Raw genomic sequence first — 26,578 nt, forward strand, 5'->3', positions numbered from 1 at the left:
GCAAATATTCATTTTAATTATTTTCTCTTTATTAACATGTGAAAAATTGATAAACTTGCCGCTTGAGTTATCATTCTTTTATAGTATGATAAACTCTTATACCTTAGAGCAATTTTAACTCCTTCAATGCTTGAATTTTTCATTTGAGTTATAAAAAATATTTAGATATGCTACAAACCTATCTAGTACTTCAGGATTGTGGAGTATTATTTCATTTTTTGAAATTTTTGTCCCGTATAGTTTAAAATGGTCTCGTTTCCAAGTGCGAACAAATGCCTTTGTGGGTATATTTCATCAATATAGTATTAATCATGGAAATTTTGATTGTTCACACTTCATTTATGAGGTATAAGAAGATATAAAATAATACCAACCTTTCCAATAACGTAATAAGCCCTCCAAAAAGTAATAAATTGATAAACAAAATATTAAATTTCCACTTCTTTCTTGAATCCTCCATCGACTTCTAAAGAAATTATATTCTTTTAATTATATTCTTCATTAAATTCTTGAATGGCTCATTGCCACCTAATGTGGTTTCCAAGAACTGTTTGGAGTCTCATGCAAATTACTACATGCAAATTACAGCACAAATGCGAATAGCATTATGAAGCAGAACTATATATGTACTCATATGAGACCCTAACGCATGAAAGAGTTGTATTATTTATTTTTTTTAATGCAGAAAGTAATAATTTAAAAAATCAGAAATTTTGTTATACATTATGCGTTTGTCATTTTGTATAATATTTTTTGTGAATGAATTCTCTTAAGCACTACAAATTTGTTCTACAAATTTTTTCAATACACTAAAATTTTTTCCTTTCTTTCTTTTCTTTTTTTTAAAAAGAAAAATTGGTCTAAAGTACAACAAGGTGTTGGTCCTCGGACCAACAAGTATTGTATTTATCTTGAACCATTGGATATTATTCCTTGGATAACACTAATTTCGAGATCTTATCAGCTAAACTTGCTAGTTGATTGTATTAGGATAATCACACAATTAAAACTTAGTTTGAAAGAAGATTGCATAAGCTAAATGCGTAAGCTAATAATAAATGTACTACATGATACTATATTTTGGGTATATCACAAAAACTTATAGCTTCACAAAGAACGCCAAAAATTTTACATGTTATGATTGGAAAAATCCACAGGGTTCATATTTGTGCCTACTGAAGGCTTGAGTAACTACTAAATAATAATTAAAATATTACTTATTTAGTCGAGATAAACTATTTACATTATAAAAATCAAGAGTCTGCCGAAACATTATAGTTCGAACACCTAAGTTTTTTCTTCTCTAAAAATTGAATTTTCATTTACTGGATCACAATATTGACAATTTGAATCGGTAATTAACCAATTATTGATCATTATTATTTTATTCAAGAAATCGAGCTAGAACATAATTTTTCTGTCTGTAAAAATAATTTGATATGCATTAATCAAGAACAGGAAACAACTGAAATCGTTCGTGAATTATAGCAATTTAAAAAACGCTGCAAAACTAAAAAATTACGAATCAAATTACGGTATAGAGCACTGAGATTCTGAGTGCTGCATCCGTAAAATCCATGTTACCGAGAAATATATTTTAAACGTGAAATTTTACATCGTAATTTTTAGAGCAATATTTATTTAGTTTCAGTGATTTTACCTTAAATATTACTGTAAAAATTATTGTGCATAAAATTTTTTGTTCCGTAAAACTTAACGGATAAAATAAATCTTATAGTAAAAAGTAGTGCCACTTAGGGTACCAGAATTTGATCATGAATTTTTTAGAGTGTTTGGTATTACGTCGTGAACAATTTTCTGATCGTAATGTTTTATTTTGTTTATTTTTTTTAGTATTACTCAATTTCTGGAGTTGAAATGTCCGAGATTGTATGCTAATAGTATATACGCGATGACTTCTTGAAGGGAAGACTAGTCTGATAGTTCATACAAATTGCCACTTAAATTCGAAATAAAGTAAGTGACTTTAGAACTACATTAGGAAATAAAGAACGAGGTTAAGCTTTCTTAAATAACACCGTGAAGCAAAGGTTTTGTTGCACTTACACAAATACTTGATCCCACAAATTCAGGTGTGGGGATTTAAAATTGAAATTAGTTTTGCTCTTAAGGCTACATTTTAAGTCTATTTTTGGACGAAATGTACAAAATTAGCCTTCAAACTCAAGATTCAATTAAATTCCACTGCGAATATGAGCTGTTTAGAAGCACACGAAGAATTTGTTCATAGTAGAGAAGAATCCTAGAAGCGTATGACATTTCCGAACATGTGTTCTTATGTAATTTTAATCGTGATGATTTGCCCTAACTCCTCTTGAAGTTAGTCGCAGCACTTATGAGCCCCCCTGTTATGCGTAACGTTCTTAAATTAGTATATTTCGACAAAAAATAGATTTAAGACGACACTTATGAAAAAGGAAAGAAAACCGTAGTATATAAGAGAAAAAATGATTACAAATTTGAAATCAGCGACGTGAGATTATTCAAGATCACTTAAAAAATTTCACGCGACAGAAAGAGAAAATTGTTCCACAGTGCATTTCACTAAAATATGCTTTATTACGCTGAAATTCGACTTAATCAAGAAAAATATATTTTTAATGACTCATAATGCTAGATACGATTGTATTAAAATACAATGAAACTGAATAATATGACTTCTGGAACTAATAATATTTTGCATAAAATGTTTCCAAAGAGGTAAAAAACCTATCAAAACCTTGACCAATATTTTGCTCCCGTTAGATTAAAGTCAACATTTGATGCCTTTGAACCATGCTTTTATTTCAGAATAATTCGAGTTGAAAATATAAAAAGAAAAAAAAATTGTTTTCTCGAATCACAAGGATTGCGAAACCCATACCTGTCCTATTCTGACCTAAATTTCATACTTTGTTTCTTTTTAAATTCAAATTCAATTCAATAAAAGATAACGAGCAGATGTTAGTGAATTATGCATCATCTTGTTGTCAGGGTGATATGCTGTTTGTTGATTGTTAAATAAGAAGAAACGAAAGAAAGTTTTGAAAGAAATTTGTCATATTTTTGTAACTAAGTTGTTGTTCTCTCCGATAAAGTTTAACCTCAGAGCGATTTTAGGGATCATCACGTAGTCGTGCACGCTTTTGATAAGAGAAATTGATTGCGTTTCGTTGTAACTTATTGCATTACTAGTATTGCAGAATTTGTTAAAACTCAGTTTAAATTGGAGAAGGGCAAAAATGAATTTAAAAACTCTAAAGCTAATAATGTTTTTTTTGTATACCTTCATCATTAACCCCGATATCCTTGATTTTATGTTAAGCTTTGTTTGTATTTTTTCTCGCTCGTTGTGTTTTGTTTTTAATAATTTTTAATGATGCATTGTCATTTAGGGATGAGGGGTTCTATTATGGGATCAGATGACGGAAAGACAAAATTATTTGCCACCTATATAAAAATGTAAAAATTAAAGACATCCCTTAATTAGATTAGGAGAAGCTCTTAACTTTTTCCAATTTTTCTCAAAACTTTTAAAGCAATGAAGCGATTTTATTGATAGTTTTAAATTGGTAATTATATTTATTTATTTTTTAACCGACAATATATTTCATTACAAGATTACGAGAGATATGTTTTAATTTGTAAATTTTAAAATAAGTAAATAAAATAAAATGAGAATCAGTAAAAGAATAAAAAGGAAAGTGACAAATTAAAATTATTCATTATTTAAAGCGAGAGATTTATGTGACAGGGAAAACACTGCTTTGTTTGTTTGATTACTTTTGCCAAGATATTTGAGATCCTCATTATTCAGATTTTAGATAATGTTTTGCTTATTTACAATAATTCTTCTTGAATAATATAATAAAGTACAATAGTCATACAACACTGATAACTTTCTTAATATTTTTGCAATAACTTTTTAACTATAAATAAGCAAAATAAATAAATAAAACTTATATAATAATTATATTTCGACTTCTTTTACTATTTTTTTAAATAATATAATGGGTAAAAAACAGATGCATTATATTTTCGATGTATTTTGCATAATTACCTAATATTTGGAGGTGCTTACGCTATCAATTGTTTTCCATAAAGCGGCATTTAGGTAGAAAAGAATTTTTAATCTTGTTGTCTTTAAATTGAATGGACCAATAAAATAGTTTGCTTTATTCTCAAATGTGTTGGCACTGGCTCTCAAAAGCGTTGGCACACTTATGACTTTCAATGAAATGGGGCTCTATCCATTAATTAAAATGAATATTTAAGAATAGATAGTTAATAATAAGATACATATTTTGTTCATAGAAAAATTGCATAGAATATCTTAAGAATAAAGCAAAAGGTTACTTTCAAGAAATCGAAAATCAAAAAGTAATCAAAACTCGATCGCACAAAAGTTATCGTACCCTTATAAAAAATCTCCACCTATAAGTAAATATACTAATTTCTCGTAAAACTAACATTTAGTAGAGTATCATTTGACATCCACAATAGCTGTTAAAAAACTATATATTTTCTTTTTTTAAATTTCTGCTTCAGAATTTATATTTTCTTTTACTATTATAGATTTTAGTTAGTTTTATTGTCATGTTATCATACTCCAACTTCCAGAACTCGTTGAAGAGTTTTAGGTAAAAATGAAGCAGAATATTTTTTTTATTAAATTCTGCAGTAACTTTTAAAACACTCCTCTGAATTTTTTTACGAATTTTATAATTTTAATCTTTGAACACGCTGATCTAAATTCCTTCTTTTATGGGTTTTATCCCATACCGCACCGTGGAATGGGATAAAATAAATAATTTTAGCAGTATTCATTACTGATTTACCACTAATGATGACAAATAATCAACTTTGAGCCGCGATGGCTGAGGGGATAGAGCATTCGCCTTCCAATGAGGTGAACCGGGGTTCGATCCCGGTGATGTCTGGTCGATACGAATTCCGCATCCGGCTTCCACTGACCACAGTGCTGACGTGAAATATCCTCAGTAGTAGACGGATCATGGGCTAGAGTCCCCTTGCTGTCANGGGGAGTTGTAATGAGGCTTTTTTTTGGTGCCGTGTAAGAGAAATATATATATAGATTACATTTCGACTTTTTTTACTATTTTTCTAAATAATAAAATGGGAATAAAAACATATACATTATATTTATATATATATATCGATATATTTTGCATAATTACCTAAAACTTGGTGGTCCTTACGCTATCAATTGTTTTCCACAAAGCGGTATTTAGGTAGAATAGAATTTTTCATCTTGTTGTTTTTAAATTGAATGTACCAATAAAATAGTATCGTTTATTCTCAAATGTATACATTGGCTCTCAAAAGTGTTCGTACACTTATGACTCTTAATAAAATATGGCTCTATCCATTAATTAAAACGATATTTCAGAATGGATAGTTAATAATAAGATATATAGTTTGCTCTGAGAAAAACTGCATGGAATATCTTAAGAAAAAAGCAAAAGATTACTTTTAAGAAATCAAAAATCAAAAAGTGAACAAAACTCGATCGCACAAAAGTTATCGTACCCTTATAAAAATCTCCAACTATTAGTAAATATACTAATTTTTTGTTAAAGTACCATTTAGTCGAGTATCATTTGGCATCCACAATAGCTGTTAAAAATCCATAACTATAGTTTTTTCTTTAATTTCTGATTCAAAGCTTATCTTTTCTTTCACTATTATAAGTTTTAGTTAGTTCAAACTTTGAGATCTTAATTTTGCTACGTAATTGAAAAAAAAAAGATAAATAAATAACTAAATAATAATAATAATAGAGGACAAATAAATAAATGAAAAAATATAGCACTAAACGATAATTTTAATTCTGAATTTATCCGAAAACAATTAAGTGTACTATGAATTTTGTGAGGTAAAACTTAATTTTTACTTGGATTTTAGAATTAAATGTATTTAAGAATAGATTATAGATCTTATTATTAAATAACCATTGCGAAATATTCAATTTAATTAATGAATAAAACCCGATTCCATTGAAAGTCATAAGTGTACGAACACTTTTGGGAGCCACTGTTTGCAGCAATTTCATTTTACAAATATACATCAAAATAGGGTTATTTGTCAGTTGAATCTGTGACATTACATGTGCATTTTTTATATTTTATATAGTTATTTTATATCCGTCGTTGAACAGCCGACCCAATTTTGGGTTTACGACTACTAATGTTTAACTCCGTAGCCTTGTAATTTTGAACCAATCCAGAAGACTAGGAAACATTTGGATCAGTACCCCCAGAGGTATTTATTCGTTATGGAAACATGGAGGACTTTGCGAATTAACAGATTTATCGTGCATCAGTCACCATTTACTACGCGGTTACCTATCTCGGTGGTGTTGATCTAACCCACAATCTCTTGAACATGGGCACACTATACTACCAACCAGGCAATCCCAGCCTTATATTAAATGTGTATTTTATTTTATTTTATTTTATTTCATCCGTCGTTGAACAGCCGACCTTTTTCCGAAGTATGCGGAAAACACCTCTAAAAAAAAGAGTAGGCATCCGCACGAATGAATTTAGTAGTCCGAAATAACGAACATAAACTGCGCAGTGTAAGGATAATAAGAAAGATGTCACAACGTTAGAACTGCTGAATTGTGCAGTGAAGAAAAATAATAAAGATTTTACAGCATTCGGACTGCTCAAGGTTCGGTTTTCTCGCTTATGGTACCTGTGTGAAGGCTTTCTCTCTTCCAAGAGTTGTTGTTCAGACCCAGGGTTCATACAAAAGTTAAAAACAATGATTATTGCATTATTTGGAATTTTCCCAAAATTAGTGATTGAGACAAGCCTCTCACTAGTCTGAAGAAGTCTTCCCAGTCTAAATTTAAATCGAACGATGACTCTATATAATTATACCCCTTAGTTGCTCTTTTTTTATTATATTTGAAAATTCTTGTAGAAAATCGGTGATAGCAAATTTTTTTTTCATAGTGAAAAAACCACGAAAAAAAAAACCCGCCGAAAAAGCTGCCTCTGAAAAAAATAAAGTTTTTTCCAATCAAGTGCAGGAAACTGAAAAAAATCTTTTTAAAAAGAAACCTATATTACAATTATATTTTTTAAATAGTTTACACGGGATGATTAGAAAAAAGTGCCCCAAAAGTAAAATGAAACGCCAAAAAACAGGTCAATAAATATGTTTTAATCCAATTACAGAAAATACAGGAAATTTGAATGTTGAAATTGGGTAGCACTGAAACTACAGATGAAGAAGACCGCTGAAGTCAGTAGGTTGTATATAGAAAAGACGACGTGTTAATGTTACAGCAATTGGGCTCGAAATAAAATGCAGAGAGCAGTTGCTAACATAGGCAAATGCCACGATTCAGAGGCCAATCAGGTTCAACAGTCACGTGTGACGTATCTTGCAGGTATCCAGTTGTTTCGAAATAGAGATATCAAACAGAGATTTCTAGCCAATCAGGTCCGATACCCATGCGTGACATCATTTACAGATACCCAATTCCCAAAGTACCAACTTTTTATGTATAGTGGATTTCGAGGCATTACAGTTCCTTATAGGGGCGTATTTTTTTCTGGTCACCCTGTACTTACAAGCTAGTACAGTGAAAACCAATTTATCAGAAAAAGCTATTTAAATATCATAATCAACTATTTTAATTGCAATTAAATAAGAAATAGCAAATTATATTTCAATTATCAGAAGTTTAATAATTTACCTTACAAAATGCTGTTAAGTATGAATACTCAAAAGAGTTCTTAAATATTAAGCTAAAAGTATTTCGAAATAAAAAGTTTTAATACAGATTTTATTTTCACATAATCGTAAATTTATTAGTTAACTAATAAAGTAAACCTAACAACTTTTAACTGTGAAGTTTTTTCCTAAGTATTTCCTTTTTTCATTTACAAATACCTAAATTATATGAAATTTAGTCAGTTGAAAAAATAATTAAAATTGCAAACAGAAAAATATTTCGATCCATGTGATGTTTAATATTTATCAAAGTAACTTTGCAAAAATTAATTTTAGTATTTTTACGTTATTCTCGATACGTTTGCATAATTTTAAAAAACAGCTAATTCCTTATTGTATAATTTAAAAAATATTTTGTCCTAATTTATACAGTCCTAATTATAACCCCTAAAAGTGTCCTGTTATATTACATTCTATTTTGAGGAAATAAATTTGAATAGTTTTCTGATTTTTAGTTACAATTTTTTTGTAGAAAATATATTATTTCTTTTCCTTAATATTAAATTTTAATAAAAAAAACAGACCTAGCTTCTTTCTAGAATTACGGAGAGTTTTTATGAAAAATTTGCAAAAAATAAAATAATATTTTAGATTAAAAAAAAATCTGAACAACAATCAGTAAAGTAATAAATCCAATAGTTCGATACAAGCATCACTTATTCAAACTCTTAAAATTATCATTGTAAACTTACGTGTTAGTTATTGTAATTCAAAAAAATAAAATTATTTCTTGTTTTAGAAAAGCTATTTAAACGTTTTTGTTGCCTTGTATTAATATCAATTTATAGTAAGAAAGTGTTATAATGAATTCATTTTCGAGATGCTTTCAAGCCACACCTGACCAAAGTTTCCTGGAATACTTAATGCTAAAAATATACTTTTCTAAGTTAATAAGAAAAGTTTTCTACCAATACATATTTCATTTTATATTAAATCTCCACGTGTTTATTTTTCTCGTTTCTGATAACTCACCTTTTCAAGATATTACAATTTGAGTAAAAAATCTAAAATTAACGCACTTGAAACATCAGGTGTTTTTTTCGCAAACTAATAGCATGATTCGATTCTTAACTTATCTTCACCATGGTTATTGCATCATATTTTTTTGTGATTAACCATAAACAAGTAACTTATAAAAATGCTCAGGGCATATTAATAGAAAATCGAAGATAATGATTGTCTAGTGAGGAGAAAAGTGTTAAGAAAAAGTAGATCAGCTATAATTTTATTGGATGTGAAACAATGTATGAGGTTTTACAATATTGAGGCTTACAACATTTGAGACTTGTAAACATAGTCTTACAATATTTACGAGTCTTAAAAGAAAGTTAATAAAGAAAGTCATTATAAAGTACTAAAAAAACGTTATTAAATCATGAAACTTTTAAATTATTCTTTTGGATGGCTAAAAAAGTGCAAATAATTTTAACTAATTAAAGAAAATTGCCACTTTTTTGGCAATGCTCATAAATACGACAAAAATTCCAGTAACTCTGAAAAGCATTATCAAATTGATGGCAAAACAGTTCTTAAATAAAACTGAAGTTAGTTTTCGTTCATTTGCGCTTGATCCACATACACCTAAATTGTTGTTAAAATTTTGCACTTAACTAACTGATTGCTACTAACATATTCGCTGTAGCCAACTTGTTTGTACAGAATATAAAATTACATTCAACTGATTGACACTTTTAAACATTGGAAGCATTGGAAAACATTTGCAAATTTTCTTTACATTTATATAAATCAGAAGAAATAGTTATAATTTTTTAGAAGAATTTAAAGAAACGAGCATTGTTGCACCTCAGTATAGGGCGAAATGCAGCTATAAGTACTTGACTATTTAAAGAGTTTGACTAACACGAACTTCCTTATAAACTTCAGCATAACATAAGCATAAATCTGTATAAAGCAGTAAACATTTTTTAAAGTTAAAAACAGTGTTTTTTACCTTAAAAAAATTGACTTTTTTTAAATGTTAGTGTACGCAGAAGTGATTTCCTAGAATATAATATAAATTATCTCTTACGCTTATAAGACATAGAATGATTTGATAAGTGCGGTTTTACATAAAAAAAATTTTTTAAGAAAAAACTAAAACTATTCAGAAATAAAAAATTGAAACTATTTTTTTTATTAAAAAATTTAAATTACAAGTTGTGTTTTCTTATTTCAAACACTTACTATATGAATTTGAATTATAATGATATTGGTTGCGAAAAGTGATTTCACATAAAATATAATAATCAGAGATATATTTAACGGTAATTAAATTTCCATTTAAATAAAATTGACAAAAACTTTTCTCCATAATTACAGAATTTCAAATGAATGAGTTCAAAATTGCATTATGTAGTATCTTGAGACTGGAAATTAAATTTATTTTTGTAACATTATGGTTGGAATAAGGAAAAGTTTTATCAATAGATTGTTATCACAGCGATTATCGACGGGATGATAATAATAAGCATTACTGAAGAAATGTCTGCAGCCAAAAATGAAAGCACTAATTTCCATCTAAATCAAGGACATTTTCTGAAAAGGAAAACGTTATATTGAGCATAAAAAAATTTAATACAAAGATATAAGTGTTAAATAAAAGTATGTGGGTATGCAAATGATTGCATAACAGAATTATGCCATCATTCAGGAAGAGTTGAAGGTTGTTGAAAACCGGAACAAATCTTGAACATTTCACGACATTTAAATTTTTTTCATGAAATTAGTTTGGTTTACATGTATTCGTTTTTTCCCCTTTTATATTACATTGTAGAAATATGAATTAAGTTTATAAACGATTTGTTTTGCTTTGTTTAGCATTCAAGGAGTAGCACAAAGAAATTTAATACACAAACTTCTTCAAATTGAACACGTGAAAATATTGTTCTAAAATTTAAGTTAAAATTTTTAGAACTGATAGTTTTACCTATACCCGCAAATGATTAAAATAAATTTTGACGAACTTACCTAAAATCACGTTTTTAGTCATGGCTGACACGACTTGCGTTTTTGAATAATTAAATTAAATTATAAATTGAAATTTTCTCAGAATCCAGATTTTATCAATTAACTTTTTGACGCAGAATTTATATTAAACATATGTTTATGTTTTGCTTTGTTTAGCATTCAAGGAGTAGCACAAAGAAATTTAATACACAAACTTCTTCAAATTGAACACGTGAAAATATTGTTGTAAAATTTAAGTTAAAATTTTTAGAACTGATAGTTTTACCTATATCCGCAAATGATTAAAATAAATTTTGACGAACTTACCCTAAATCACGTTTTTAATACTGGCTGACAAAACTTGCGTTTTTGATTAATTAAATTAAATTATAAATTCAAATTTTCCCAGAATCTAGATTTTATCAATTAAACCTTTGACGCATAATTTATATCAAACATATTTTTCATACTTTTTACCTTATTTTGTAGTAATTTAGTTCAATTAAGTGAAAAATAGTATTTTTAGCATTTTAATAATTTATGGTTATGAAATACAGCACCAAACACCGGTGTCTTTTTCTGCGTTAAAGGTAAAATCTTTCAAACACAGCTCAGTTCAGAACCTTAATTTTTCAAATTTGCATTTATTTGCAGTTATTTAGAACTAAGAGAAACAGTTATTCATCATTAAAATTTCTTTAATTAACAAAATCAATTATTGATAAATTTGGAATAAGAATGAAAAAAGGAATTTCGATCTACTTTTTTTTTATTTCATATTTTATTACAAATATAATTCTCATATTCTAATAGAATTTTTTTAGTAACTATTAGACTGCTTTTTGTAATAAAAAAATATCTAAATATATTTTTACTTGTAATTAAAGCGGCATAAAAAGTCAATAGAAGGGACATCGCTGTACCATCTACGTCAAAAGACTACTTTAAAATCTATAAATTTAATTTTTTTTTAAAAAATTCCTGCCTGTAATAAAAACTACATTATTATATTGTTAAATTTTTAAGTAAATCAGTTAAGAATTCGTGAGGTTATCAAACCTGATTTTCGCAGAAAACGCTTTTCTAAGTTCGCGAAAGTTTATTTTTTTCTTAAGGTATCCGACTACCTTCGGGACAAAATTTTTGAAAAATAAATATTTTCCACAACATTATTGCAATTTATATTGTATATTAATTTAAATAAACATATTTAATAGAGAAAATTTTAATATACAGGAAATTTTTTGTTTAAAGAGTATTTTTTAGATAATTTTAATGAAAATAACTCATTAACGGAAAACACTCTACACAAAAAACTATTGTACATGCAGCTATCAAACTTTTTGAGCCGTTTCGTATAACCCTCTGAAGTGTTATGAACCTCAACTTAAATGATAGCATGAAATTAAAAAAATTTATGGAGTGTTAAGCATATTTTTCCATTTTTTTTCACATTTTCTTCACATTATCTACTGCAAAATATCTCATAAAACAAAAAATAATACAGTTATCTGAATTCTGGAGGTCTGTTACATAACCACCAATACAAGAAACAATCTCTGAAAGTTTGAAGACAAATTTATTATAATTAGTTGAGTTATCTTGTTTTCCGTAGACAAAAAACAGCAAAATTGTCATTTTGAGAAAAACACAATTAAAGTTTATAATTACATTTTTTCTAAAAACTATGAATGTTTGTCAGTAGGAAGTTATTATATTTTATAGGGGGCACATTCCTTCACACATTTTCTTAGTTTTATTTAACGTAGCGATATTTTAACGTATTATTTAGCGATATTTTAAAGTATTTAGTGAATAACATCAAAAGTCTACTACTTATAAAGCATTTAACACAGGAACAATTTTTTATTAAACAACCATCTTACTGTATTTTCACACTTTAATATATATGTCTAAATATAGTTTTTATTAATAATTAGAAGTAAAAAATATTTTTTATAATATTTATAATAGCTCAAATCTAGAATTTTCTTCTAAATGCAATTTGTTATCATAGCAAACCGGACAACATAATGAAGCTAATATCACCATTAGGATCTCAATATCAATTATTCGATTGCCACACAGATTGTTTTTATCCAAAGGCATCAGTTCTTTATTGACATCCATAGAAATCGATAATTTTGAAGAGCTTGAAGTAATAGATTCATCTGCTTTACACAATTTTGAATAAATGGTATAATCAACTTTACTCAAATCATCGCTTTTGGTGGCATGTTGATTACCGTAATATTTACGTTTCTTAGATCGAGAAGTACGTCCTTTACCCATTTCAATAAATTCATCAAAATAAATAACAAATTTTTTTGAAAGAAATCAATAAATTTCTTCAAAACAAATCAAAATCAAGATATAGAAAGTACGCTTCAAATGTAAACAAACTATCAGAAAATATGCTAACTTTTCATGTTACCCACAAACAGTAACCACGAAACGTAAAATCTAATTAAAATATAATTCAGATTATTAGCCGTGAGTTTAAGAGCTTTTAAAAATTAAATATCTAAGAAAAATAAACACACAAATAGAAATGGAACCGAAACTATTACCTACTACCGGCTTCATTTTTGTAATTTCCGGTAAGTTGGACAGCTGTCATCTGTTACTAAAATAGCTATAACTAAAGTTCTGCTTGACGTGCATTCAAAAACAAAACAGTTTTTAAAACTAGAAAAATTGGGCATTATTATAAAGCAATAAAATAAAAAAGTGATTTTTTGTGAAAATCCTCGTTTTTAAGGTAGTCGGATACCTTAAGCATGACTCATTTTCATGACTTTCAATTTGTACTTTCTTATAAATCAATATCTCACACATGCACTCTACCGAAATATCTTTTCATAATGCTGTTCCTCCTTGAAGTGTAAAATAAACATTAAATATTGAAAAATAAAAATAAATACTACTCTCGTAAGGTGTAAAAATTAACTTGCCAAGAAGTAGTAAAAATAATCGATTTAAAGTTTGGATTAAGAAATCATAAACAAAATGTGTGGTGAAAAATTTAAAAATGTACGAATATCACGCATTGAATCAAAATTAATAATCTGTGAAGCCGAAATAAATCTTAGAAGTACACAAAGAGGAAAAAAGCATGGTCAAAACTTCCAAAATATGGTAAAATTTATCATGTTTGGGAACGCCAAAAATTTCGGTTATGTTTACTAAAGCGCTTTGGTTTTGAATTTGGTAAAGTTAACAATGGAATGCAGTTATATATTCTGTGATAACATTCCGAAAATGGGTCAATTTTATCGTTATACAGCACAGCGTTGCAAAAAACCATTTATTCGATTACATTTACTTTTCAATTTTGTATTTTGTGTGGGATAATAAAAGCTATAACTTTCTAAACCAGAATTTTCGGTAAACCGTTACCATATGAATGGTTTAAATACCAAACAACAGGTTTAAATATCGTATATTTTGGTTTTATTAACCAGAATTATAGCTTTTTTTTTCCAACCAGATATGCTATGCTTATACGGTAATTTCATAAGATTTCTTTTCCCCTTGTATAGCAATAAAATCTATGAGAAATAACAATTCAAAATTTAACGAAAACTCACTAAGGGCCAATTGTTATGGTGTTCGTGTAGTGTGTTACGAGTTATTTAAACATTTAGAGAAAATATATGTCTACGTTTAGTTTTTTAATTTTTTTTATGGAGGATTCACTTCAAGTGCAAATTTGCAGTTACTTTAAATATTTCAGCTTCTTCACGAGTTTTGTAAAGAATAATTGAAGGAATGAGTGGATTTGGGAAATGTGTAATACGCGGAAAAGTTGTAAATATTGAGTTAAAAGAATTTCTTACCGCCACGTGACACTAGTTTCTTTTTTAACCAAGCATTCAAAACTGTTCTGTCAGTCTCGTGACAGAAGTTGATTTTTTTTAAAAATAACAAGTAGATTTTTCTAATGGGATATATTTCTTACAGAAGAGTTATCTACAGGTAATCATTAGAAAATTACTTGAATAAATTTGATATTTTTTATTCAGCTTAAATTTTTATTATTATACATATTTAGCAGTTAAGAACATTTATCTCATAAAATTTTTTGCAATTTTATATTTAACAATTTTATAATCACTATGCTTTAATAGTATGGACGCATTTTAGAAATTTTTGTTGTTGTTGAATAAAACATTTTTTTTTAGTTTAAATAAATGATTTCTACTATTAAACAATTATACAAAAGTAAAACAGCCCATTTTTATATAATGGTTCACTGTATTACTTATTGAGCTGACGCATAGTACCACATGTTGATCATTAGTTGAAAGTTATTCTAGAATACTTAAAAAATATTTAAAAAAAATTCAATTTCTTTAAATATTCAAATTAGTTGAGTGTTCGCAAGTTCTTACAGGATTGAGTTTTTACAAGTAAATAAATATTTCTTTTGACTTCAACGTTTTTTTTTCCTTTTCTTTTCCCCACCGATTTTTAAAAATGAACAATCTAACAATTTTTAAAAAAAACATTTAATTTCAAACAACGAAAACAACCAACTTTATAAATAGCTAAATTCTGTATTTAAATGACTTTGTTAAGCGAAAGTAAGACCATAAGGCTGAAAGAAAAAATTACAAATACAATATTTTTAGAGGGTGTTATAGTTAAACTATGCTCCACTTTCCTTACTGCAATACTGCGCAATCTCCATTTTACAAAATAATTTTTGATGTAATTTTTATTCCATTATCTAATTCATTTGATTTAATGTTTATTATTATGATGGTTTATGGGTGAATTATAAAAAAATTGATTCCCTTTCGGAAGCAATAGAGAGAGAAAAAAACTAGTTCACCATTGCATAATAACCTCATTACCCACTCTTAAGTTTAAAATATTTGTTTAGCTGAGTTACTTTCCCGCCGAAGTTGATCACGACTAAGAAATTTATTTTTTGACAAATTAGAGCATTATTGATGATCGATTAGATAATACAAAAGGAAAAACCGTTTATGGTTTATGCCGCATCTTTCATCAGACACTTATTCTGGGCAGATAACGAAGCAGAGCACAAATTCTGCATTCATATAGATCAATCCATTCATAAGTTATGGGAAATTCATGGGAATGTTTGGATCATTTCCGCCACTGCTTTCGATTGATAAAATACTAACACGATCTTAGAAAACATAATCGTAGTTTGAACTTTCTCAGTCGATTAAGTGAATGATAAAATTTCTGAACTGGTTTCTTTAAAAAAAATAATAATTTAAGACTTTCATAACTGTTTTTATCAACAGCAAAAAAGGCTTCAAGAATTTCGAATTTTTTCTAAGGTTTAAGAACAGATTTTTTTTCTTCAAGAGACGGGATTTCAGTATTCGCGAACCAGTTATGAAAATAGAAATATTTATAAATGTAGTTATCAAAACTGGATGTTTAAAAATGTGCTAAATATCTACTTATTAGTTTAAAATTTTTCAGTCGATTAAGTAAATGATCAAATATTTTAATTGGTTTTCTTTCTAAAAAAATAATTAAAGACTTTCATAACTATTTGCTTACATGAACAAAACCATGTTTGCAAAATTTCGAATATCTTCTAATATTTTAGAACAGGTCATATGATTTCATGTTTGAGTCGTACGACTTAAATGTTTTTAACAGAGATGGTATTAAGTTAGTACTGCGTGTACAATTGTTTATAAATGCTTTTAAAAAAATCTTTAGTTTTGGGAGTTTGAGCCCTAAAAATACGTATTTAAATTTTTGAATAGTAAAAAAATATTTTAACTCCAAAATTAATAAATATTTTTGAATCTTAATATTATTTCCTTTTAATATGTTTTTATCGTTTTTTTCCATCTTTATAATGATTTTCGTTTTATAGCTCTCTTCCAGTAAAAAAATTTTCTTAGTTCATTTTTGTTAAACTGAAGCAAAAAATAATAATTTTATCTGCTACTGCATTTAAATTTAAAATGTAATGTGCAAACATAAATGCAAAGCTTTTTTGGGTATTTTGTTCGTTGTATTAAGTGAAATATTACTATTACTATTAGCTATTAGATACAGCGTAAAAGAGGTACAAACTTTTTCATTCATGAATTTAATTAAAAAAACCGAAAGTTGTTTTAATATTGCTATTAAGTACTATAAATGAAAGGTTTTTTGCCCCTAAAGAGCAGATATTCTTCCTAGGTGTTAATTGGTTCTTTATTGGTATTAATAGCCTAGAAGCTATTATATTCTATATTGGTATTATATATATTGGTATAATATATATTTAAAAAAAGGGGAAAAAAGCATTTTAATACCTAAGATTTCATGCATTCATAATAAAATATAATTTTCGTATTACATAACGTCAGGCTATTTCTTGAAAGTGATAATTTGCTTGCTGTTCCAAAATCTGTATAACGGCAAAATTGTAATGAATGTTCCTGATCCCCCTTCCCCCCAATTTTTTTTGGGTACTCTTTCATTTTTTTCTTTTTTTCAATTCCAATGCCCTTTCTATAATTTAAATACATTAATTGTTTTAACCTTACCAGTTCTTTACTGACCAGTTCAAAAATGTGAAGAAAAAAAATTATTTAGTGCAGGACAGTTTAAACCACCTGCTGTGATTTCCACCACAAAAAATTGAACTTTGAGTTATTCATATTTTATAACTATATTACTAGATTAAAGAAGTTTTCAAAATCTGTTTCAAATTACTATATCTATTGATTTATATTCATATTACATACTGATTACATATTTTTTGCAGCAATTTTTTTCTCACTTAAATCAGTAAAGAAAATTTCACAATGTGTTTTGATTATTTCTAATGTTTTCGCTTATCTGTTTTTAGAAATTTCTGTATATCTTTTTATTGATTAAAAAACTAAAATTTAAAGATAATTATTAGATAATTGGTTTATTTATGTTTATATAGCTGAGGTATTATTTAAAACAAAGGGTTTATTTCAATGTTCTTGTTTTATTTTCTAATTTAATTTAAGTTATTAACTATTAGGAAATTTTATCATTATAAAAATATATATCTATGTCTATATATGAACTTTATGAACTTTTAAAATAAATTATAAGCGGAAAAGTAAATATTATGTGTAAAATAAGGTTTCATTTAGATATATTTTTCAAATTAACTTTAGTTGCTTCATTTTATATTTTTTTGTCCTTAATTAAATTTAAACGAAAAAAATTTTAATTAAAAAACCTTCATATGTTCATGTTATTTAATATGATAAATATCATAAAGCATGGAAATAATCATGTGTAACACAACTACTACACAGTAGAAATTCCGGATCTAATTACGGTACTGTCACTTTGGGTGCATCATCCGTGATATTCATATTATCGTAAAATCACCGTAAAATATTATACCGTAGTTTTTACGTTAATATTTCTTAATTAGAGTGATTCAGAGATTTTACGTAATTTTTACTGTAAAAATTACCGAGTATCAGATTTTTTGTTCCGTTACATGTTCCCTTTTAAGTAAAAAAATAAATATTTAAAAATATTTACTTAAAGTTTAAAAATTAGATTAATTGTGAATTGCGATTAGCTTGAAAAGTATTAGAATTGGATTCAACTTCGCAAACTAGACAAAAGTGAGAAAATTTGAGATACGGAAGTATTTTTTTAAAGTAAATTTAGAAATAAAATCGATTTGGTTTTCTTTGAGTATTGTAACTGTAAATTTACTGTGGCATCTTCCATAAAACTATTTAATTTAGTTCTATTTTTCTATTTTAATTACTCTTTATGGTTATCATTGGTTAGTACATTCTCTATCGATTGTGTTTTGTTAAAAAAATACCAACAATCAATAACCAAACAATTTTTAACCTAACACCTCCGAATGCCTTTTGTATTTTATATTCTTCTTTTTCTGTTGCATATCTCTTTCGTTCGTTTGTTTTCCTTACATTTAGTGTTGCAGTGCTCTTCTTTTACCTCAGCGATTTGAAATAAAAAAAACGTAATACATTTTGGAAAAAGTTATTCAAATTGTATTCATAAATTTATAATAACTCTTCATTATAAACAAAAATTAAAGTAACTCAAGTTTTCAAAATTTTTTTTATTCACGTTTTTTAATAAATAAAAAAAGCGTGTTGCTCATTACTTTAAACTGAAGAACACATAACTATCGCTAAATCGAGTCCCTTTATTTATCTATTATATCCTTAGATAGATAGTTTCATTTTCGCACTTAAATTATTGACCTTGGAAACATTTATTATTATCTGTCATTTTTACGGAATTTATCGCATAAACAGCAGAAAAAAAAATCGTCTAACCCGAACAAAGGGCACAACAAAGTTCAATCTTAGAAACTGTATCGTTATGGTGAAAATCTTTTATTATGCGTACACGTGGTTTTAATAAATTAATAAATTTAGCAAACTCTAAATTTTTTTACTTACTTTCACATACTGAATTATTTCCTTACACTTACACTGAGTGTCATTTAATAGTTCTATACGCCTGAACTATTACGTAACAAAGTTGCCTCTAATGGACAAGTGCAACATAAAAACAATAAATTTGGTGTTGAATACTATTGGTCTTGCCGTTATAAATACTGTGTTATGAAAACCTATTATACCAACTTAGTTGCCCAATATAGGTAATAGGTTTTTTATCATTCCCTGAAACGGATATGTATCCTATTCAAGGCTTATAATATACAAAATATTTTTTCTCTTTGTTTGTAATATATAACGGTACAGTTTTATACTATTGGATATAACATAATATGATTTAGAAGCTCTACTCCCCAAAATAAAAATTGATACTTGTATCAATTTTTATAATTCAATGAATCGATGATTATTCAATGAACTTAAAATGATATTTGTATAATTATTCAATGAATAGTATTAAATTACATATATTCATTTGTACAGAATTAAACTAATTCAGAATTTACTACAATTCCCATGACTTAATATATAATTTCAAATTTCCTTCATTAGTTCCTGTTTGGTTTCCATTATTTAAGTACATAAGAAACACGTGATTTCCTATTCCCTTTAAAATCCATATTCGGTGAAGTCATCACTGTATGTGGTGTAATTAGTAACATCGATTTTACTTGTGATAACCTAACATAGAAAATCAAAGATAAGTAATTCAGCAAAAACTTGAGATAAAACTAATTTTTGATTACTTAGAGCTGCAAGTTATCAAATCACTCATATTATAAAATATTTATCAAATCCTATGGGAAATTCTTTCTTTGGCGTGTAGTGCATGAACCGGTGGTTGGAATGGAGTCTTAAAGTAGACAGCTAGGTCCGCTGTGTCTGCTTTCACCAAATTTAGAGAGGATTAGTTCAGAATTGCGCATTTGTATAAAGTACATACATACATATAAACATTATATAGATTTGTTTGAGGAAAATGGAAATTTTATTTTGTTTCCTCGGTCCCCTCTATCTCCAGATCTCGAACCTTTTTATACATTAGTAGGATAAGGTTGATAGAGCCTTCTATCTTCTATATATTTTATGCCTGATATCTTAATTTAAAATATTTTCAACACAATTAGAATATTTAAGGTTATTACACGAAAATCCAAAAATTAGAACAAACGTTATTAACATGTTCTCTTTTTGTTTTAATCTGTTTTTGGTCAGTCTGTTTTTATAATTTAAAAAAAAATGAATTTTTCATTGTTTAAACTTAAAAAAAACAGCTTTGGGTAATGCTAAGAAAATTCTTTTTATTAAAAAAAAAATCTAAAAACAGAAAAATGAACGATATTAAAATTCCGTTCAAAAAATGCTGATTTCAGAACAGTATACTCGTATACTTTCATTTTCTAAAAGCATACGAATTCCTAAGGACAATTGTGAGCGAATTGAAAACAATAGGAAAGATATGAAGAGAGGCAAAATATCTGGCCACTAATAGAGTGAGATGGTGGAAGCCCTATGCTCCGAGTCGGAGTGAAGAGGAATATGTAATTTATTGCAATTTGTATACTTTTATAAGGAAGAATAAGTTAAAATTCCAGAATTGCGCCTGTTATATTTCTCTCATTCCAATTGGGTGAGGACCACCTTCCACTACATTCAACATCAGTTTATTTCTGAAAACTGAATGAAAATTATTAAATACTTAATTGGAATTCCTTTTCCTTGCATCAGAACTCAACGGTCTTCCGACCGCTGAGTTCGGATGCAAGGAAAGAGGCATATGAACGTGAAGTGATACATTTAAAATCGATGCTCATGTTGCAGTTATGATAAAGCAGTCGCTAAGTGCATTTACTGAATACAATTTAAATATTCAGTAAATAATTGAACAAACTTAATATGGCTTTTTTAAGTACTGCTACTTTAAGCACTTATTGCTCAAGCTACTTTCAAATCAGACTTTAGAGCAAAAAAAAAAAAGATAAATAAATATTAATATGTTAACATTCATTAACAAAGTGTTTCAGGCGAAAAATAAAAATTATTACGCGATTATACACGATTATTTTTATTATTTTATCATCGGCCTTGGCAACCGTCTATAACACGGACTTTTAGCGTTTAAAATGTCACTCCTTGGTGATAAAAATTTAGCCTCATAATTTTGAGACTGACTTGCGTGTTAAAGGTAGGATTTTTTTTAAATTTAAAGTTTTATAGTATATAATAGTTTTTTTAAGAGTTACAGTTGTTAAAAAAAAGGAAGAAAAAACTTTATATAATTTGGTGAAGGATTTAAACCAAATATGTGTTATTAGCTTTATTTTTGAAGGAAAAAAAAGTTTCATTTTTCAGATTTGTGCAAAATGTTAAAGTAAGGATAATAATTTATGTTTCAGAAAAATGGGTGTCAGTAGTGAATTATATATGCAAGGCATTGCAATGCCTGAATTGTTTAAAAAGTTTTTTAGAAAGAAATCTTAAATATGTAATTCTTTAAATCTCCAGAAAAAAAAAGGTTAGTAGTTTTAATCAGAAATAAATCAAAATATTTATGAGTAAATTTCTTATAAGCATGGAAAAATGTATCATTTGAGAAAAACTAAGAATAATTATTATCAAAATGCCCTGCATTGTTTTGCATCATGAATTTTTTTTCTTCGTTGATTCTGGAGAAAGTTGTTTATAGCCTCTAAACATAAAAAAGTGCAAGGTTTGTTTTTGTTTTGTAGACTCTGATAGAACTCCCTCCCCCCTCCTCAAGCGTTACAATGGATTTAGCAACAGGACAAATTAAAATAAATAAAGCAATAAAATCCCAGAAAACAAAGGATAAAGTCTAATATTACCTCGCAAATGACTGATAAAAATATACATATTTTTTATTGATTGCAAAATGTGGACCCTACAAGTGATGAAAAAACATATACTGTTGCTAAGTTGCATAAGCAAATTTATTGTTAGAGGGCTTATCAGAAAGTGTCTCTCCTCATCGATAGATGGCGACACTACGATTTAATGACGTAACTTTCATGCGGAGGTCGTTTTTGCTGCGTGCGATGGGCAACGAAAATATCGGTCTTTTCGCCTTGTGCTGCACAATTCAAAATGAGCTTGAAACTTTGAAGTCTTATAATATGTCTCCAATTATATGCTTCTTTATGTTCTGTGTTGACCAACGTTGAAAATTTGTTTATTGTTTACATATGCTTTTTACGAAGTCGACAAGGATTGGTAAAAAATGTCTGATATTTTGGATCTTCACTTAAGGCATTTTGTAAAGGTTAAAGCCAAGAGAATAAAAGTAAGATTTTAATTTTTTTAAAGTATATTGCATAAAAAAATTTGCCGGCTATTATTTAATTTTACCATTAAAATTTATTTGTTCCGATTTATCAAAATAATGTAATACTAACTTATAATGCAACTCTCTTTATATCGATTTTTTTGTAAAAATAATACTTGTAAATCATTTTAAATAATACTAGTAAATCAATCACAAAATAAATTCAATAAATATTTCGCAGAATGCTACAGTTAATTTTAATATTATTTTGAATTTATACTAATTTCAAATGTGTGCATAAAGTTTAATAACAATAAACATTTTAAATTGAAAATCTATTTGAATGTATTTATTTTCAATTACTTTGAAATTAGGATTGTTTAAAAATTCAATCATAATAATTTTCTTAGTTTAATTAAAAATAAGTTATTTACAAATTAATATCAGTTTCTAATGCCATTTTTTTATTCCTAAATTTATTAAATAATATAAATAAATCCATAACAGAATCTATTAAATGATATTTAAGAGAAGGAGAATATGACACTTGATTTTAATATTGTTTTGAATTTATATTTATATCAAATATATACTTAAATTGTCGTAAGAACAAACAGTTAAAATTAAAAACCTATATAAATACACTATTTTTCAATGACTTTGAAATTAAGACTGTTTAAAAATTAGTATAATAATTACTTCAATAATATCTAGGAGACCGCTAATGTTAATTTTAATATTCTTTTAAAATAGTACCAAAACGAAATGCGAACTTAAAATATAAATAGCATTACAGTTTAAATTAGAAATGTATTCAAATATATATCACTTCAAAGACATGGAAATTGAAAAATATTTTAAATTTTTAGAGCCATCTTTAAAATTTTAAAAAAAAACTTGTAAAAAAAAGTTATTTTTCAGAGATAATATTTGCTTAAATTTTAATATTTTTAGAATTTAATGTTAATATATTCACATGATTGATGATATATATATTTTTAAATATAATTATTATAATAAAATTAATAATAATTATAATAAAAGAATATTATACACAATTATAGTTTTGATTTTAGTTTTCATACATTAATTTCATTAAGTTTGCGGGTGTTAAAATTTTGATAAATATCTATAACGAAATTTAATAAATTATTGATTAAAAATAAATAAATTAATGATTAAAAATAAGTTAATTAATGATTAAAAATAAATTAATGATTAAAAATAAATTAATGATTAAAAATAAATTAATGACAAAAATTAATAAATTAGAATAATATCTAACGCTTTGTTAGATTTTTTTTTCCTTTACCATAATAATCGAAAAAGTCGAAATACGTCAATTTTCATATTTAACTTGCAGCCTCATCAGCTTAAATTGAAATAGTAGAATGATAATTATCTATAATCTTCTGAAAAGTACTTGATGGAAAAATATCTATTATAAGGATGATTCAATTGACGTAACTTATTGTGATTTTTATCAATTGAAATTTCTGAATCACTACTATTAAGTTAGTATATACTAGTAAAGAAAAAGATTAAACAAAGATTTTCAACTTTGCTGATAAACTCTTTAAAGTATGATATATACATTAGAAAAATAAATGCAATATCTAATGCTCTTTCTACTTTATGGAAAATTATATAATAAATTATAGAACAAACTGGAAAAACTTTTTGTTGACATAAAAACACTTTTTTCGATTAAATTTTGATAACATTGCTGTTAAAATACATAACTTAAAAGTATAAGAAAATACTAATAAATTATTCATTTTAACTTTATAAACAGATATTTTGTGCTGTTTATTCTATTATTATATATAAAATGTAGCATTTATCTTTAAATACCTTAATTGTTTTAAATGTATTACAATACAAAATAATATTAGCTGTGCTACTAAATTGAATCAGAAACAAAAAATAGAATTTTATTCTAAAAAGTTTTCTTTTTAAAAAGAAATTTAATTTAATATTGATATAATTGATTCTTTATTACTGAGATTTATAAGTCTAAAACAATCAGTTTGTCATGAATAATATTTCTTAAAATGCTAATCGTTGCTATATTAGAACTAGATAAAAAAATCTTTTGAAAGAAAATATTTTTTAAGAGCCATTCAATTTGTTCATGTTAGTTTTATAATATTGTTAACTAAAGTAAATTTAAAGAATTAAGTTGTTAAAAATTCCCTATTAAATTATTTGAAAAACTAGAATAGTATTCTGAATGATAATTCATTATTACTAAATATTAAAATCTTAACTTTATAAAAATTTTTTACTTCCTTAAGACATCAAATTTTATAGAAAGTAACAATTAGATGGTTAAAAGCAATCTTTATTTTTTAATTTCATAGAAATAAGATATAGTCGGTACTGTTTTGATTTTTTAAATTTTATTAACCTTAAATAACATCTGAGGATTAAGTTTGAATGAAATATTGTGTTTGAAAATATAACAAATTCTAGTAAATAATCAATTGGAATTTTTTTTAACTCTTTTAAATTGGATTGAACATTTACCCTTATCACAGTATAGACACTTCCAGTGCTTATTTCATTAAACTCTACATTCAGCCTAAATTTATAAGTGTTACTGAAGTAATCAATAAATGATATGTAATTTTTTTACTTCATAAATGATGGACAACTACGTTCCATGATCAATGATCGGAAGTATCACACTACAAGTTGTGAAACTACTGTAGTCGCTACTCTTTCCGTAGCTTGTAGTTTAGTATACTACTTAAGTGTAGTGAGAAGTGATATACCAAGAAAAAAACCCAGTAGTTTGTAACAATTTCTGGTCACTTTTTTTAATATTAGTTTAGTAAAGAAGCAATGTGGTTCTTCTGCAAATAATTGTTCGAATATGATGGGCAAAAATTTTTACAGGTTCATCAATGGTCGCAGTGAAAACGCCCCTGTGTTTGTTGCTGAGCGTTAACAAGAATTACGTATAACGTACGAATCAAGCATAACTAATATTTAAATTAGCCATTACGAATCACACGTCAATGTACACTCATTAAACATTGATGCTATTTCACGGGCAGGGAGCATATTTTCGATTTTCTTAATTTCTTAGCCGAAATAAAAAGGCATGAAGAGCTTTACAAAAATGCTAATATTTGATAATTTCCTAGCATCTTTTAAATTAAATTTTCGATATCGAGAAAGGCATAAAAAGTTAAAGGTTAAGTGAAGGAATTCGAAAAAATATTATTCAATGACAAATTGGCTCATATAAAAATGAGTAAATATTTCGTGATAATTCTTCATGTTTCATGTACCAATTTTTCGATCAAAACCATTTTGAACATGGGTATAAGTTAAGTTCTCCAGCAAAATTCGTCTCCTAAAGTCGAGAATTATTTATTACATTTCGATAGTAGCTTGTAGTGACTTCATTTTAAAAGAAAAGTAATTGTAGTTGACTGCATTTGTAAAGAGTAGTAGTAGTAAACTACAAAAATTTATTTTTTCAACGACCGCCCAGAACAAAGTATTACAAAATGCTCCTAAATTCTGAGATTATCTGATTTTCAAAGCAAATAATTATTGTCATAAATAATTCAAAAAGAAAATTGTATAACCTTTTGAAAAAGAAAACTGTAATTCTACAATTACGGCTTTTCAAGGATTGTTTTAGTTCCACCTCATATGAACTAATTTTATAAACAAATAATTGACCAATAAGAGCAGAATATAGTGCTCACGCCTCTGACAGAACATTCTTATCGAAGTAAACGATAATTTTTTTCTTCCGTAATTTTACTTGGAGTACGTCTACAATCGTATCTTAAATAAACATCTTAAACTGGATATCCAGCGCAAATAAATACTCAAATCTACAACATTTTATAAGAAATTTAAAAACTGCGAAATTCTATTTTTAGTTTTGTGTGAAGCACTGTGGGTCATTTTAAATCATTAAGTTACGTATAGGTTAATTAAAAACTAAATAAATAATATAAAAAAATAAATACGAAAACTATCCCTAATTATGATACATTTGTGATAATATCTATACATAAAAGTATTCATTCATGAAAATTTTAAATTATTACTCAAAAAATTTATTCGTTGTATATTGTTTCATTATAATTTTTGATTTGTTCAAAAAGTTTTATTCAGTTCTCTTTAA

The 26,578-nt window shown here is 26.7% G+C and overlaps 2 protein-coding genes across 2 annotated transcripts in view; both read left to right on the forward strand.

Annotated features, from left to right (window-relative positions):
* Positions 1 to 306: 306 nt before the first annotated feature.
* The window catches only part of LOC107453563 (uncharacterized), a 413,713-nt gene continuing 387,441 nt past the window's right edge, over positions 307 to 26,578 (forward strand). The window contains exon 1 of the mRNA XM_071186817.1: positions 307 to 317. The gene's annotated coding sequence lies outside the window, so the exon portion shown is untranslated. The remainder of the gene's footprint in view (positions 318 to 26,578) is intronic.
* The window catches only part of LOC107440734 (TBC1 domain family member 25), a 35,662-nt gene continuing 31,271 nt past the window's right edge, over positions 22,188 to 26,578 (forward strand). The window contains exon 1 of the mRNA XM_043050828.2: positions 22,188 to 22,443. Coding sequence (XP_042906762.1) covers positions 22,381 to 22,443 — 63 coding nt within the window. The 5' untranslated portion in view covers positions 22,188 to 22,380. The remainder of the gene's footprint in view (positions 22,444 to 26,578) is intronic.

Source organism: Parasteatoda tepidariorum, chromosome 10 (genome assembly GCF_043381705.1).
Source record: "Parasteatoda tepidariorum isolate YZ-2023 chromosome 10, CAS_Ptep_4.0, whole genome shotgun sequence".
Classification (NCBI taxonomy): domain Eukaryota; kingdom Metazoa; phylum Arthropoda; class Arachnida; order Araneae; family Theridiidae; genus Parasteatoda; species Parasteatoda tepidariorum.